General features: G+C 45.4%; 1 protein-coding gene across 1 annotated transcript in view; it reads right to left on the minus strand.

Annotated features, from left to right (window-relative positions):
* The window catches only part of LOC129822850 (neuropilin-1a), a gene marked incomplete in the record, with an annotated part of 89,450 nt that extends 73,831 nt beyond the window's left edge, over positions 1–15,619 (minus strand). Inside the window, 3 exon segments of the mRNA XM_055881304.1 lie at positions 11,384–11,558; positions 13,243–13,671; positions 14,918–15,619. Of these exon segments, the coding sequence (XP_055737279.1) occupies positions 11,384–11,558; positions 13,243–13,309 (242 nt within the window).
* Positions 15,620–17,009: the final 1,390 nt, after the last annotated feature.

Below are 17,009 nucleotides of genomic sequence, written 5' to 3' on the forward strand. Positions count from 1 at the left end.
TGTTGCAGTTTTAAAGCACATTTTCTGCAATTCTACACATTTTGCCATTAGACTGCGAGAAAATGTAGCAATTTTATTTAAAAAATTCATGCAATTCTACAAATTTTACCATGGGGCACAGATCTTTTTTTCTTCAGTTTTACAGCTAATTTCCTGCACTTTTATTCATTTTGCCATGAGGTGGTGATACATTTTTGCCGTTTTAAAGCAAATTTCCTGCGATTCTACACATTTTGCCATGACTTATGCCATCTTAATTTGATATCTGAGTGAGAATGACTAAGAAAATCAATGTGGGCCCCCTGGAGGCCAGGGACCTGGGCCCATGCCCTGAGTGCTCGGTCAGTATTCAGCCATGATTACTACCAGTTTAGATAGCTGGCTAGACTGACTACCAATCCAAAAATGGTTAACTGACATGGCTAATTGATTGACTGATGGTGGCTGACATAAGAGAAAAACTGTTGAATGATGCACAATCAAATGTCAAAATTGCACCTGTTGTATTCTACATTTCTTACTCTCGATTGTAAATTCAGACCCTGACAGTTCCTAGGGCCATTGTTACAACAATGACAAGTCAAGGGTAATAAAAGGGGGATGGGGGGCTGGCGGTTATGTGTCACACCTCATCCCCTCTGTCCCTCTTCACCCTACCCCTCCTTTTCTAGTCTCCCTGGCCCTATACCACTAAAGCTAGAATGCCGGTATGAAGCATGAATGGGGGCCGGCCATCAAAATGTTATTTTAATATTTTCATAGGACCTCTATAGGGCTGCCTGCCATGACACGTGACCCTGCGGTCAGTGAGCCTTCCCTGCCCTGCACATGTCTCCTGTAATGATGCCTGACCCCATGTCCTCTCAGTGTAATTGACAGCCAATCACAGAGCACATATACAGGGTCATCCTAGGGTCACTCTGACACTGTACAGGAAGAGTATGAGAAGAGGAAGTGCCTCTGCCGCGAAGGAATACCGTACCATACAAATAATTATTATCCCTCTAATCCATTTCATTATGATGATGATATGATGAATGCTATGAAAATAAGAGGCAAGTAGGAAGGCGGAAGGAGGAAGAGGGTCAACAAGTATTTCACTGTCAACAATGGACTCATGACCCACTGAACTTTGTGTGGGGCTGAAGAGAAGATACGGTATGACTTCTGATTTACGAGACAGCCAGCACGGCGAGCAAGACATATGTAAAAAAGAAGAAAAAAACAGACACGCACATTCAAAAACAAGATCATTTTCAAACTATATGGCCCATTTGTTGACTACTGTGAGATGCATGCTCCCTCCCTCCCTCCCTCGTGAGTAATGAGCTGTGCGTATTCTGCACAGTGGATTCTAAGAGTGGGGGGAGGGGAGGCGGAGGAACGGGGTCAAACAGAGGTAAAGCCATTAGGTGGCATTTCTAGGCTTTTTTCCTCTCCACAATGAGGAGAGAGAAAGGGAGAGAGAATGGGGGGCAGAGAGAGAGAGAGAGAGAGAGAGAGAGAGAGAGAGAGAGAGAGAGAGAGAGAGAGAGAGAGAGAGAACAACATTGTAAATACCACCAATATTTCTCTGTTTATGTATCTTCCCCTACTATTTGTACTACAACTATTTGCATTTCTAGGCTTTTTTCCTCTCCACAATGAGGAGAGAGAAAGGGAGAGAGAATGGGGGGCAGAGAGAGAGAGAGCGAGAGAGAGAGAGAGAGAGAGAGAGAGAGAGAGAGAGTATTAGGCTAATGGGTGACAACATGAAAAACGCTGACGGTCTGGGGGAGCAGGGTCAGTGTCGTCCCCTGCTCCTGCCGGGTAGAACAGAGCAGGATAGACCAAGACAGGCCCATCTCCTCTCTCACTCAGCCGTCCCCTGATGCTTTTATCTGGCTCCACACTGGCTAGGGAGCTGGCGGGCAATAGTAATAACTGTACTGGGACTTATTCAATTAAAAAGGCCCATTCACCTCTCTCTTCCTCCCCATCCACTCTCCCAGAAGACTACAGCATAGACACAGCAAGGGGTTATGGGAGGCCGGGCCCTGCTAGCCATGGACCAGGTCAGAGAGACATACAGCCGGCTGGGAGTCTGTAGGGACTGGGATAGAAGTCTGGGATAGTCCAGTTATTGGCTGGAGAGAGGAGCAGGGAGGACAGAAGGAAAAGGGATTTTGTGCAGGGCGCCCTTTCTACTCTATCACACACACACACACACATAAAGACAGAAGTGGCAGGTAGCCTAGCGCTTAAGAGTGTTGGGCCAGTAACTGAAAGGTCACTGGTTTGAATCCCTGAGCCGGGGAATCCCTGCTGTTCTGCCCTTGAGCAAGGCAGTTAACCAACAACTGCTCCCCGGGTGCCGATGACAAGGATGTTGATTAAGGCAGCCCCAGCAACCTCTCTGATTCAGAGGGGTTGGGTTAAACGCGGAAGGCACAAATCAGTTGAATTCATTCGGTTATGCAACTGACTAGGTATCCTCTTTATTTCTGCTCTGACAGGAAGCGGAAGAGGATGACGATAAGAAAACAACAGGAGTCATTTGGAATGTGTGAGCCACATGTATTTTGGCGTGACCAGTTATTTGACTGATTGCCAGATAGCCAGGGACGCTCACATCCTCTTCTCATGGCTGCCTCATCCCATGCTCATTTCCAATCAAAATTCCCTTTTGTTCACACTTTAATATACTTGATTAGTCTAACGAGGATGTTGTTCGGAAGCCAAATAGGCCATGCTGAGAAGGCTGTGAGGGGGAGGTGTCAAGCAGTGCATCTCTTCCACAACAACAAAAACAACATGTGTGGGCAGAGGGCAGAGGGCTGTGGGCCGGGCAGAGGGTAGGGTGTATGGAGGGGTTGGCATTGCCCACTCTTTACCCACTGCCCATGCTGATTAAAGTGCTGATCTGATGGGCTAGCCTAGCCGGACCTGCCAAGTTTTAGGAAGGCGAATTTACTGACCTCTCCTTACTGGGCCTTACATGCACACCCTGGTCTGGCTGGAGCCCATTCGCCTAGTAACTAGCTGCCTCTGACCATGCTTGCGTCCTAAACTGCACCCTAGTCCCTATATAGTGCATTACTTTTGACCAGAGGTTCTAGGTCAAAGTAATGCACTATAGGGAAATGGGTGCCGCTATATGCAGCCCATGTCCCCCTCTAGCCTCTGAAGGGCCCAAGGATGGCGAGGAGAGGAGGTGAAAGGCCCTCTCTATGACCCTTTTTAGGGGTGGCACCAGAGTAGGGTATTGTAACAGGGAGGCCACTAGCACCCCACTGTGAAACAATTCAATCTTAAACGGTACTATATAGTGGTGCAGAAAGACGAAATATACCATCCATGTGCCTATTGAGGCTATTTAGGTAATATAATTATGATGTGAGGAAAAGGCGGTAGCTTTGTTGATTTACAGAGAAGAGATCAAGTGGGAAAGCCAACAAAGCGGGGGTTTGTGGAGTAGCTTTAACTCAATCAGAGATTAGCGGGGTCCAGAGACATCCATCACTGCCTGATTTCCCGCTGCCGCTGCCTCCCGCTTGCAGTCAGCCCACACACAAACATAGACGCAGGCATGCACAAACACACACACCCGTGTCAACCTCCAGAGAGCTGTGGAGTGAGGGCCCGGGAAACACCACACCAACTATCGACGAACAGGTTGGCAAACCACTCCACGGTGTGCATAATCACAGAGACGGACGGAAAACTATGGACCGAGGACGTTTGGAATCCAGCCAGCCTGAAATAGGACTTTCCTACCTACTGCAAAACAAACCCACTTGGCCTTCAAAGCCTCTCCTACGAAGCAAGGAGGCTTTAGGGCAACAAACAGGTCTGGGAGGACCTGAGAAACAATGGCACATCAATCAAACCCTGAGGGCCGTTCAGGACTACGGCACTAAACCAAACAGGGCTAACATGCCCAGACAAGGTGTATTAACACCACTGACTACAGCCCCAGCCGGCCACGTCAACAGGCCTCCACAACCTCCAATAGGCCTCATCAATTAAAACAGGATTCCGTGGACTCTTTCCCATAGGGACTGGGAGGGTGGAGGGCGGAGGAGAAGAGAAGCATTGTGAAGTACTGTTTTCTACTCACCCCCCCTCTTCCTACAGCCATCTCATAATTACCCCTGGTTTATTTCCCCCTTGTGTTGTTTCGAGCGCAACCAGAAAAGTTCCATGTTGAAAACAGCCTCTCTTACATGGAGACAGAGAGAGAAGTGAGGAGGAGGTGAGCTAAAGACAAACCTGTTGCTAATCATATTATGCTTATGTGAAAAGCGAGTGAGTTGAGCCTGCATGCGCATATTGCCAATGTCTTTTGGAAACAGCTCACTCATTGAATTACAACCTGAGTGTTTAATGCTTATTCCTCTTTCTCTGGAATTAAAATTTGTATGAATTTCTTACAGTCCATAGATCTGTGTCCGGATAGAGACAATGCAGTTCTCTAATCACGGGCTGAATCCCAACGGTGCCCTATTCCCTGCATAGTGCACTACTTTTGACCAGGACCCATACAGACTATGCAGGGAACAGTGCACTTTGTAGGGAGTATGGTGCCATTTGGGATGCAACCCATGTACTTGTCCATGAAGTTATTTTCCTGGGAGTCTGTTTTGGATAAAAAGCAAGGCATACTACAAGAAAACCCTCAGCTGTGTGGGCTGTGACATCATTCACTAAAAATCCATATAGGGATGCTTATATGGCTCTGGAGGGAAAACACTAAACAGGCCGCAACCAAACAAAACTCAGATACTAAATCATCCATTCTCAGTGAACATGGATGATTAAATAAACCTGAAACATGATATCTTTATATCATTGCATAGCAGAGTTATAGGTCTGAAATTCTGCTTTTTTTCTGATTTACGACTGAGTCCCCGTACTCCTATCATTCCTTTCTTCTTCTCCCTCCTGTTTCATCTTCCCCTCCTCTTCCTTCTCCTCCTCCTCTGAAGTGGAGTCCCCTCCTGCGGGGTAGAAGAGTGGCTCGCCTCCCGGTCGTGGTGTGTGTGAGCTGGGCGCGCATGAATCAAAGTAGTGACAGAGCAGCAGGGAGGACGGCAGATGTCACGGCAAGAAAGCTTTTCAATCAGGCTGCCCTTCCAACACTGGCCAAGGTCAACACTTCACTACCGGCAAACCCATCTCCTCTAGTCTAGCCCCAGCCAGGGATAGACACACACACACACACACACACACATTTAAATCCTGCTCATTAGCCAAAGGACTTTTGCCACCATTAACCCTTTGAGTAACTTAAGAGAGAAATGAGAGAGAGAGAGTGTGTGAGAGAGAGAGAGAGTGTGAGAGAGAGAGAGAGAGAGAGAGAGAGAGAGAGAGAGAGAGAGAGAGAGAGAGAGAGAGAGAGAGAGAGAGAGAGAGAGAGAGAGAGAGAGAGAGAGTCAAGAGGATTCCTACACCACTCTCTTTTTAAGCCTTTTGTCCTCTATCTTATGACAGAGGTGAACCTCTCTTTTAAACATGACCCCAGAGAGATAGTTTAGACAGGGCTTTCATCTGCTGGGAAATGCTAATTACACTAGTTTTAATGGGTCACCGGACTGGCCAGAAGTATTTCTGTATGCTGTGAATGTAGCAGAAAAACAGGGCTTTCTGAAAAACCTGTGTCCTCTTTTCTGTTATGGCAAGTTACGATTTGTGATAATTCACTAACTGCCCACGAACTCACCTTGAAACAAATTGCTATCAGTGGTGCTGCTGTAACGTAATTTGAGATACAATGTACTTCCTACTGTACAACTCTGGAGGCGGACCAGGTGCATCATTTCAGACGATATTGTCCTCGTCTGTAGTTAAAATACACAGTGCTGTTGCTCTCTGATTGTTGTCTCGTTGAGCAGATCTGCCTGTCTTACCTCAACTCTGCTTTGATGTTGTACAGCGTAACTGCTTCACTGACACATACTCACACAAAAGAGACCCATAAACAACTAGAAGTCCTGTCTGTTAGTCAGGCTATAAGTATCTCCAACAATTCATGTCAGCCCAAATCTCTTCCCCTGGCGCTAAGAGGTCACAGCCCGCCTGCCTGTTTTAAAAGACCTGAACGTGCCGACAGAGAATAAAAAAAGCCTCGTTACATTCCTGCCTTATTTATTTTCCTCCATGACAACGGGGGCTGATGGACGATCACGCAGCCCACTCACCAACTCCATATTTGCTTGTGCAGCGGACGAGCGTGAGAGAGGGTGTGCGTCCCAAATGGCACCCTATTCCTTTTATATTGCCCTATTGTGCTTATAGGGCTCTGGTCAAACTAAGTGCACTATATAGGGAATAGGGTGGCATATGGGATGCATGCAGGGAGTGAGAGGGGAAGTGAGTGGGAGAGTCAGCGCACTTTATTCAGGAGATTTCTGGGGAGAGTTATGGGGCACTTCCACACAGAGATGGAGCCTCTCCACAGAGGAGAGAGGGCCCACTGATATCCCAACCCCAGCAGGGAGCTTCAGACCCAGGCAGGCTTGTGTGGCAGTACCGGGGAAGCAGTCACAGCAGTGAGTCCCATGCACAAACCCCCTCCTTCTTCACAGTACCCCTTGTCTACTCTGAGAGGAACAGGTGGTCTTCATTGTTAAACATGAAGTGTTGTGTTACGAACCTATGAGTCAGTCAGGGTCTTAGGATTCGTGATGAACAAAAAGACCTGCATGAAACAGAACTCTCCAGAACCAGTAGGGGGCTGAGTACACTTTCCCCTGCTTTTCCCTGCTGTAACTCATGTCTCTAGTCTCGGTCTGTGTCCCAAATGGCACCCTTTTCCCTACATAGTGCACTACGTTTGACCAGAGCCCTATGGGGCACTCTACAGGGAATAGGGTGCCATTTGGGTTGCAAGCCTTTAGTCCAGCAGGGCTAGCCAGGAGGAATGCCCGGCAGGGCAGGCGGAGAGTGGAGGGCAGAGGGCAGGCAGGCAGGATGTGTATTGTCTCAGACCACAGCGAAGAGTGTTTGTCTTCCCAGCAGGGTATGTGGCTCTCTGAGGGGGCTACTCGACAGGAGAGGGGAGGGGGTCATAATTAGAGAGAAGAAAAGGCTGCTTTTTCAAGCCTTGAGTTACGGGCAGTCACAGTCAGTAGCAGGGGAGATGGGGGGGGGGGGGGCTAGGGGACGGAGTGGGGAGCTCAGCTAGTGGGGAGCTCAGTTAGTGGAGAGCTCAGTTAGTGGAGAGCTCAGTTAGTGGAGAGCTCAGTTAGTGGAGAGCTCAGTTAGTGGGGAGCTCAGTTAGTGGGGAGCTCAGTTAGTGGAGAGCTCAGTTAGTGGAGAGCTCAGTTAGTGGAGAGCTCAGTTAGTGGAGAGCTCAGTTAGTGGAGAGCTCAGTTAGTGGAGAGCTCAGCTAATGGGGAGCTCGGTTAGTGGGGAGCTCAGTTAGTGGGGAGCTCAGTTAGTGGAGAGCTCAGTTAGTGGGGAGCTCAGCTAATGGGGAGCTCAGTTAGTGGGGAGCTCAGTTAGTGGGGAGCTCAGTTAGTGGAGAGCTCAGTTAGTGGAGAGCTCAGTTAGCGGGGAGTTCAGTTAGTGGGGAGCTCAGCTAATGGGGAGTTCAGTTAGTGTGGATTTATCTTCTGAGGAATTGTGTGTTAGACGAGTTGAAGCTTTCACTCACTGACTGACTGACTCTCTCCCTCTCTCCTCCTCTCTCCTCTCCCACCACAAAGGGCCTTCTTCAGAAGGCATTCCCCGAATATTTCCCCCCACCCTTCATGTCTCCTCGCCATCTCAGGACTGCATGGGCTGTCACACAGGAATTCACTGTTCTCTGAGGTCCAGCAAACACAGGACAGGCGGATAGAAGAGGGAGGAAGGAGTAAGGAGCCTCACTCGCATATAGAAGGAATCATCTTCTCTCTTTTCATCTCGACATATGAACCTATCTTTACTCAAAAACATAGAAAAGAGGATTTTCATATAGAAAGCAACCTCTCCTCTTCTCACCCCATCGCTAAATTTTAACCCCGCTTTCCGCCAAAAGGCAACTCTACTCTTCAGCAGTCTTCACCAAAGCTATGAGGGGATTTCACATTATGTAGGCATAGAAAAAATTGGTCCGATTTATTGTTTGGTCAGAGGATCCAAGCACATCAATGATTCATTGTGCTGTCAAAAGCATATCTTATTGGTGGAATGTTGATTCCAACCAAAGCAGCTTTCATAGAAAGCGACAGCATCACCCTCTACAAGTTTTTTTTTAGCCAAGGTTATCTAAGTCTGAAGTTAACTTCAGAGCAAATTGAGTCCAAATATTTGTCTTGACGGACCAGGCTTTTACCTCAAACGTCATTTGGTTTGTGAGAGCTACAACGGTGGCGTAACCTAAAAACACAGCATGAGAGTCTATACAACACGACATGGAAAGGTAAACATCTCCCACATTCACAGTTCAATGGCCACTTAGTCCTTATCTACTGGCGAACGGTCTTCCTCCAACTCTCCACTCTCTCAGGATACGAGTTGTAGACTGAGTCTGAGTCCCAAATGGAACCCTGTTCCCTATATAGTGGAGAACACAGGGCCCATAGGGCTCTGGTCAAAAGTAGTGCACTATAAAAGGAATAGGGCGCCATTTGGAATGCAGGCCTAACCTTTCAAACAAACCCGTCAGCCAGTCACACGTGTAACAACAGAGGTAGACTCAGCCTTTTGTTTAGTTTTTGTTTGGTCGGCTGATAACGGCAATGTAGGAGCACATGTGGAGCATGTGTGTTCCATTTGAACCAATAATTAAATTGCAGGGGAGCGCACTGAGGCTTGCATTGTAGCTGCCTGCTTACCCCCTACGCACTGGTCCATCAGATAAGCAAGGCAAGGCTTCCATTCTGGGACTTGCCTTCATCAGTTTCCATTATGCAAGGGGTGTTTGTCTGAGTTGAGCTGCGACTGGATGGCCCATGGAAGTCTGATTACTGCTGCTGTACAAATCCCACCAACCCAACCGCTGTCTAGCAACACAAAGACACCATGGCATGAAGCACATACAGTATCTCCCCCTCCCATGCCCTAATTGACTTATCTACATTATGACATGTCCCTCTAGTTATTAACACAATGAGTGGCCTTCACTTTACTAAGCACCATTAGGCTACTTGAGTTGAGACCTAGGGCCAAGACAAATGAGAGAGCCTAATTTAATGACTGCATCTTAAACTCCAGCCCATTCCCTAAATAGTGCAGTACTTCTGACCAGGGCCCTAATGGGCTCTGGTCAAAAGTAGTGCACTATGTAGGGGATAGGGTGCTATTTGGGACATCGTCCCGATCCAGTCTAAAGTGAACACGTAAGGGCAAACTAGTGGAACTAAAGTCCCATGGATTAAAACGTGGACTATGAAACGCTACCAGACCAAACAGTGTAGAGGAGAAGTGGTTCAAGTAGAAGAGCCTTGAGGTCAAGCCGACCCTGTTGCTCCACTGTATATTACTGCGTCCCAAATGGCACCCTATTCCCTGGAGTGCACCACTTTTGGCCAGAGCCTTATGGGAAACCCTATGGGCTCTGGCCAAAAGTAGTGCACTAAATAGGGAATAAGGTGCCATTTGGGACACATGAACTGCATGAACCACATGAATCACTAGTGACTTGATTAAGTTTCAAAGATGTCTCTGCAGGTTAGTTGTTGTTAGTGTGCTTCCCTCTAGCACTGTGGTTTGTAACCCGGGACCACTCCACGGGCAGCATTACACAGTAAAAACACTGTAAACCCTGGCTCTGCCCCAAACATAATAAGGACGTTTGGCAAAGGTTGTAACAAGGAAAATAACATGCTCTTTATACGCAACTAACAAATGTACGGAGGGACAAGCAATTAACTGCATGGCAGGTCAGCCCCGACGTGGAAAACAGAACCCTTCAATGGATGTGGACTGAAACGTTAGAAATCATTTGTAAACAACACGGAAATGATCAAACTTGAAGTTCACCGAGGACATTTAATTTCAACTGAAAAAAGGGAAGCCATATTGCATTTTGTGCCTTGAGGCTGAATTTCTTGCTTTTTGTGTTTAAACACAGGAAACTCATTCCTGGTTAATTCCATTAACAAAAGTATTGTTTCCTCTTTCTATATGTCCACACACACACACACACACACACACACACACACACACACACACACACACACACACACACACACACACACACACACACACACACACACACACACACACACACACACACACACACACACACACACGCAGTAACCTTGTGCCTGGAGACATTTTAACAGTCCCTGGGTGATTAAATCTGAGCTGGGAAAAGTCAGGACCACCAGGACCCTCCTCTGGAAGACGGCAGTGGTCAACCAGGCAGTAAATCACAGAATGGCCCTTTATAGAAGCTGTAAATCACAGAATGGCCCTTTATAGAAGCAGTAAATCACAGAATGGCCCTTTATAGAAGCAGTAAAGCGGTATAACCCACAGCCTCTTTTTGTCCACCAAACTTTTCACCTAAATCCAACGACATGGTTCATATTATTGTTGAGTTCACTTTGAATCCACATTAGTTGACAACTCAATCAAGTGTAGACCAAAACTAGTTGTTAAACGGACATCTATGCCCAGTGGGCAGAGATCCTATTAAAACAGTACAATCTACAGGCCTGGTATTCAGCGGAAACACAAATGGAATAGCAGTGAGAGAGAAAGACAGAGAGAGTGCTTGGACGTAGTGCGTAGTGGGGATACAGTAACAGTATCCATCCATGTTCACTCTGTGTTCTCAAGCTGCCCCTCCAGCGTAAACAAAGGCACAGAGGGAACACACACAGGGAGCCGGGAACAGGGCAGGGTTTGGGGCGCAGGCAGAGACAGAGGGATAGGCAGCCAGCCAGCCCAGGCTGAGACATTGCTTCACCTCAGGGCACCACTGACACAGGGAGGCAGCAAGCTCATCACATTACAGTGGAGCTACGGTTTCATAGCCTGGCTGCCTGGCTTAGACCTCTCTGACAACAGGTTAACCGTTTGACCTAGAGTGGCATAACACCTTAAAGCTTAAAAGTCAAACAGGGAATTGTAACTGACCCAGCAAGACGGGTCAGTTCCCCTTCTAATCGACTATGTTCGTTGAGAAGAGGAAGAGAAATGTATAATGAATGTATAGAAGTTTAGACTAAATGGGCTTACTTCCTCAATGGAAAGACCCATGAGAATCTGAAAAATATGAAGTCCTATGAGTAAAATCTTTCTCAGACAATGACAAGAAAATAAACTCTGAAGCAAGTATTTTTTTTTAAACACTCCTGCCTCACACATGCAGGCAGCGCTGCGCTCGCAATAATTCCATAGCCACTAGATGGCGGGCTTTCATGTACAATATGCATGAACGACGTAGAGGGCAGCCAAGTCAACTTACTTGCACTCTCTGTCCTCGAGATCGAAATGCGGGTTAAAGTTGATTAGAATTCTTTGGTGAGGTCCAGGCGCTGTTATCACCCAAACGCATTTCTGAGATGGCAAATATGATGTCGGATACCCAGGCGATGTGAGGTAATTCGCATTGGTTATTCTGATGTTGTCCCCACATTTGTCTGCAAGAAAGAAAGGGGAGAAAAGACAGTCAGCACAACAGCCCAAAGTCACACAGATACAGGGATTCAAATGAATCAATAATATTGGCTAGAATTCAATGCAGAAAATGTGTGTTTTTAATCTAAATATTGTCCCGATGAAGATAGAGAGTATATAGGCGTGTTTTCAAAATCAAACTGGAGTCGAACATGATTGTTTGAATAATTAAAAAATGGATATATTTAGGCTGATAAATCATAAGCTAACTCCATATAAACATATACCCACAGTGTCTTAATATGTCTAAACTAGATACCAAACAAATGGAATATGCGTTTTGGCTACATTGGATAGGTCTACATGCAAAGACACACGGTAAAGTCAATCATTTCTGACAGTGAATGCGCTAAAGATTATGAATTTCTTCCACATTTTAATAAATGTGTTATATTTACTTTTCATTGTATTAATTTGCTCAGATAACACAGTATGGTACACATTTTATTTGACAAGCATATATAGGGATGGTACACAAAACAATTGTTCACAAACATTAGGAAAAGTTTCGCCTATAGCCTACTGATAATTGTGGCGGTTTATGTTGGGCCAAAACGGTTGACGTTAATCGCTTGTCAATTAAAGTAAAAAATATATAATTTAAATAAAAAAATAGGCTTGTAACAAATGATGTGAAATGTCACAAACAGCTAATATCTAGAACAACCCCTAATGACCAGGGACCATTAGCCCCGGCAGGGAGTAATGGATTCATGTAGTAGACCGAGAGTGGACGGGGAGCTGCTACTACACTGTGGCTGTGCCGGGGTATGGCGGAGTCTCCATGGGAATGGCACATATGGTACCATGCGACTTGTAGGCAATGTGTCATATGGCAATAACGCCAAACAATAAAAAATGATAGACTCTAGTTTTTTCACAGATTATCTGTGAGGAGCATAATTTATTTGTTTTTGGGGTAGTCTATGTATTCCTGATAACATAAAACCAAATATCTATGCCATCTATTTTTCGTTTGCTGAGTAATCTATATTAACGAATGATGCTCGTAATGTTTGTTAGATTCACGCAGATCCGTATAAAACTTGTTTCCCTTTTCATACAGACCATTTTTACAAGCCCCGGAGAATAACGAGCCCTTTCTCGTGTCTGGAGACAAGCCACTTCAAGTAGTCCAAATTAGCCTCTCACTTTATCTTCATTTATGTGTGCGCAGTCATGCTTTTGTATTATAGCTACCATCTGCCATGTAAAGTACTTGAAAATGTGTTTTGAATAGGATACAATGCAATATTCAAGAGAATTTGAAATATGGCTGTTCTTTCTTTCTTTATTTCTTTCTTTCTTATGTCTCTCTATTCATTCTATCGTAAATAAGTTTGCTCATAGTGGAAACGAAACAATAAAGTGCCGCCTACATGTATTTGCTACAGCAAAGAAAGAGGGAAGTACCCTAGCACTAGGCTACTGTGCCCAAACGTTTTATAACATCTGAAAAATAGAAGGACCCACACTACAGTAATTTATCTGTAACAATGGCAGCACTAACCCGCAGGGAAGACAGGCAGGTGAACGCGTAACGAGTCAGAAAAACATCAGCGAAGGTTTAGAGACGGTTAATCCTTAAAAACATCAGGAGAAATAGGCTAGCCCAGCACAGCCGGGGGAATATCAGTTGTCACTTACCATTTTTGAAAGCCTTAGCGACGAAGAAGATTCCCATTAAGAGGAACAGCACTAATCCACAATGCATCCTTGTTTTGTTAGAAACAAAATAAAATGAGGAAAAACGAAATAAAACTACTCCCAAGGTTTTTCTGTTATTCTTCCTTATGTTCAGGCTTGGGCCGAAAGAAAACAAATAAAGCAGAAGTGTCTTGACTAAAGCAGTTGAAATGTGTCTGGATATGTCTCAGGTCGGCTGCTGTATCCTGTCATTCAGGTCCGGTTTCCTCTCTCTTTCAGTTGGGGTCCTCTCTCAAACACTGGCGTTGCCATTTCCTCCACACAAGTAGTCGGAGCGAGTCAAAGAATAAGTAAAAATCCCCGGCACCAGCACCACTCCCGTTTCAACTCCTTGGAAACGATGACCAGGCAAGAGGTAATCCGTCGGCGCTAAATGGAAAGAAATATTGAGAGTAAGCAGCAGTGGTGGTGATATTCGTTTCAAAAGTGGGCACATTAGCAAATCAAGCTCGCGTTGTTCCCCTTCGCGCTCTACTGATTCTCAAATCTGACAAGACACGAACTAGTAATACTAACATCTGGCGAAAGCCATTGCCATAATAGAGGTTTAAAACGATGGATACAATCCCTAAATTGCGACCGCTTTTCTTCTTTTGAGCGGGTGTGCTGCCTGGTTGCTCGAGCCTAAATCTCAGAGGTCTCTGATTGGTTTGATTACAAATATGCATAGTCCAACCTATGGACGCCCTCTCTCTTTAAAAGCTGAGGTCTGGGTTCTTTTTCCGAGACTCACTCCGTCTCACTTGCAGACTTCCAGTCAGACCTGAAAGTGACAGCGCACACGGGCGCTAGTTCTCTTTCACTATCCCTCCTCTGTTGGAGATGGACTGTCACCCTGTCACTGGCTACTGGATGTCACTAAACTACGCCAACAAACGGCTCAAATGGAGGACAATAACATAGACCACTACTGCCTCCAAAACTTCTATTTGTGTGTGCCAAACGACCTCTCTCAAAGACGCTCCGCTAATTCTGAATTCAAGGGAGCTCCCAAGGAGAGAAAAGCCTCCTTCAAATGCTATTTGGCGTTCAATATAGAATTATCATTCTAAAGAAGAGATATCGATTTGCAATATGAATAGATTTTTTACCATATATCTATTTTTACGCATCAATGGGCTATGTAGATGCCCTAATTGTAAAAGCAGTTAAAGCTCGAATCACGATAAAGCATTCATTAAAACGTCACATTGAGATTTAGGGGAAATCAATGGCAGTGCAAAGCATCAAGCAATTTGGCTTTTTAGGTTATCTGTCCTTACGGCACTGCACAACAAGAGGAATTGCATTCAATATGAAATGCTTTCGACCAGCTGCTATGCTCACAAAGTCACAGGGTAAAATACTCTGTGCAACTACTCTGACATGAATCCAAGGGCGCCTAACATTCCTTACATGAACTACAGACTAATTCAACATTTCAAGCAGTACAAAACGTGCCCGTTCCCTGCGTTCTATGCTGTTCAGGGGGATAGTAGCCCACTTCATTGCACTGTGTTTTTTAACACCATGTGAATGAAAACTAAGAGCACGTTTCGCTCAGTGTTCCTCATATAGCAAAAATGTTCTGTCTCTTTTGAATTCAAGCCACTTAAAGAAAACAAACTGCAATCACCTGCGTCTTGTAGACTCACTCACAACCCCATATGTATCCAATATCGAAGCGAAGCAGTTTTCGGCAGGCTGACAGTATGCCCTCTCTGTTTCTCTGTCAAAATCTCCGCACCTCCTTCCAAATCCGTTAACCTCAAAAACAACCACAGGAAAGGACAGGTCTCCACCGCTGACGAGAGAGGAAGTCAATTCCCAATTATTTCCCCAGTCAATCAGTAGCCTGTAGTACGCCGGGGCCGGTCCGGGCAACCCTGAAGCTCAGCACCTCTCTGCTCCGCGCAAAGGCACGCACCCGCTGCCAATCCCTTCCCAGAGACTCAATTTAGCGTACACACAGCCAGCTATCCGCTGCTCTCACTAGTATCAAGTGAGGGATGAGGGATTTGCGCTTAGAATGAGCAGCACGGCGCCGGTAAAAGTCAGTCCAAAATATCACCCGAGGTTAGAAAATGTCAATATCCTATAGATCATTGATTGATTGAAGGCATTGACTGCGTGAGTCGAATTTAGCATTTCTTATTCCTCCCTCTGTACTGCGCGTCACGCACCTCTCCTGCCTGTGTGCTCAGCTACTGTAGCGCTGTTGAGAACACAGGCTTCGTTTGGAGTCTCCGGTGTCTCGAGACCCAGCCAGCCAGTCACACGCCCATTTACCAGGGGGTTGCCTCGACAATCGAGATGTACATTCAACCGCCTGGCTGTCTTATCGCAGTCTACAGAATAGACCGAGTCACATGAGATATTAGGACACACTCGAACACACCCACAAAATTAGCACTGATAATGCTACTGCCTTTCATCTTATTCATACGTTCAAGGCTATTATTGATACTTTTTCTGTAAAGATCTAGTAATAAATAGTCATTGCCCCAAATTGCATTCTTACAGGCTATATGGACCTGGTATGAACAGTCTTCTTGAATTTTCACATTGAATGTGTTGAAATTTACAGTTATTATTGACCAGCATGTACCAATGGGGCAGATCAATGGTGCAGTCTGGTCTGGACATATATATATATATATATATAGCAGGTACACTCTTAGAAAAAATGATTCCAAAGGGGTTATTGTGCTGTCCCAATAGAATAACCCTTTTTGGTTCCAGGTAGAAACCTTTTTGGTTTCAAGTACCATTTTGGGTTCCATGTAGAACCCTCAGTGGAAAGGGTTCTACATGGAACCTAAATTGGTTTTACCCGCAACCAAAAGGTTTCTGAAATGGGGACTGCCGAATGACCCTTTAAGGTTTGATATAGCACCTTTTTTCTTAGTGTATAGAGAGACCTTTGAGAGACCTTTGTGAGACCTGGGCTTCCGCGGGTACAGGGCGCACGCAATCCCGTGAGTCTGGAACTTGCTATTGGCCAGAAATGACCCTGTGTCATGATTTGAATAATATGGATATTGAGAACATAAAACAAATGTGAGTTATTGATTGACATGATCATTTAAACAAGCTGAACTCCTATATGTCAAGGTTACAAATACCTTAGGAGGTTGTTAGGCTATTCATTAAAATAGATTTAACTCCCATTGCCTTTATATTGAAATGAATCACATCAAACGTACGAAAACGACATCCCGCCCTGATATTTAGGGGGTGGAATACATTGACTCAGACTGCATTCTTAACACACCAGGGTGGCACCGAGGTTGGAGGGTCTGGAAACAGGAGAGGGTGTCTTGGAGACGGACTCCTACAGAGAGCTCGCACGATAAAATTTAAACCCATAGGTTGAACCAAGCAGACACATTAGAGTGAAGCCAAGAGTAAGTAGTGCATTATCCGGTGTGCAATAGTGTGACCGTAGTAACCACAGTAACGGTAGCTCTCTCCGGCCTGTAGGTGGTGTCAAGAGAGACGACCTGCTGGGGAATTCCCATATGTCTAATAAGACTTCTATATTTACAAACAAGTGTAGACTTATGATTAGACTCTTGGGTCTTCATTTAATTAAAATCGCAATGCAGAAACAATTATTAAAATTTTTCAGCGAAGGTTATCAAAATCCAAAAGGGCTTTTAATTTTTATACTTTTATACTGTCAATTAATTACATGATCAAAAGCATTACACTATTCCTTGGATCTT

The sequence above is a fragment of the Salvelinus fontinalis genome, chromosome 25 (genome assembly GCF_029448725.1).
Source record: "Salvelinus fontinalis isolate EN_2023a chromosome 25, ASM2944872v1, whole genome shotgun sequence".
NCBI lineage: Eukaryota > Metazoa > Chordata > Actinopteri > Salmoniformes > Salmonidae > Salvelinus > Salvelinus fontinalis.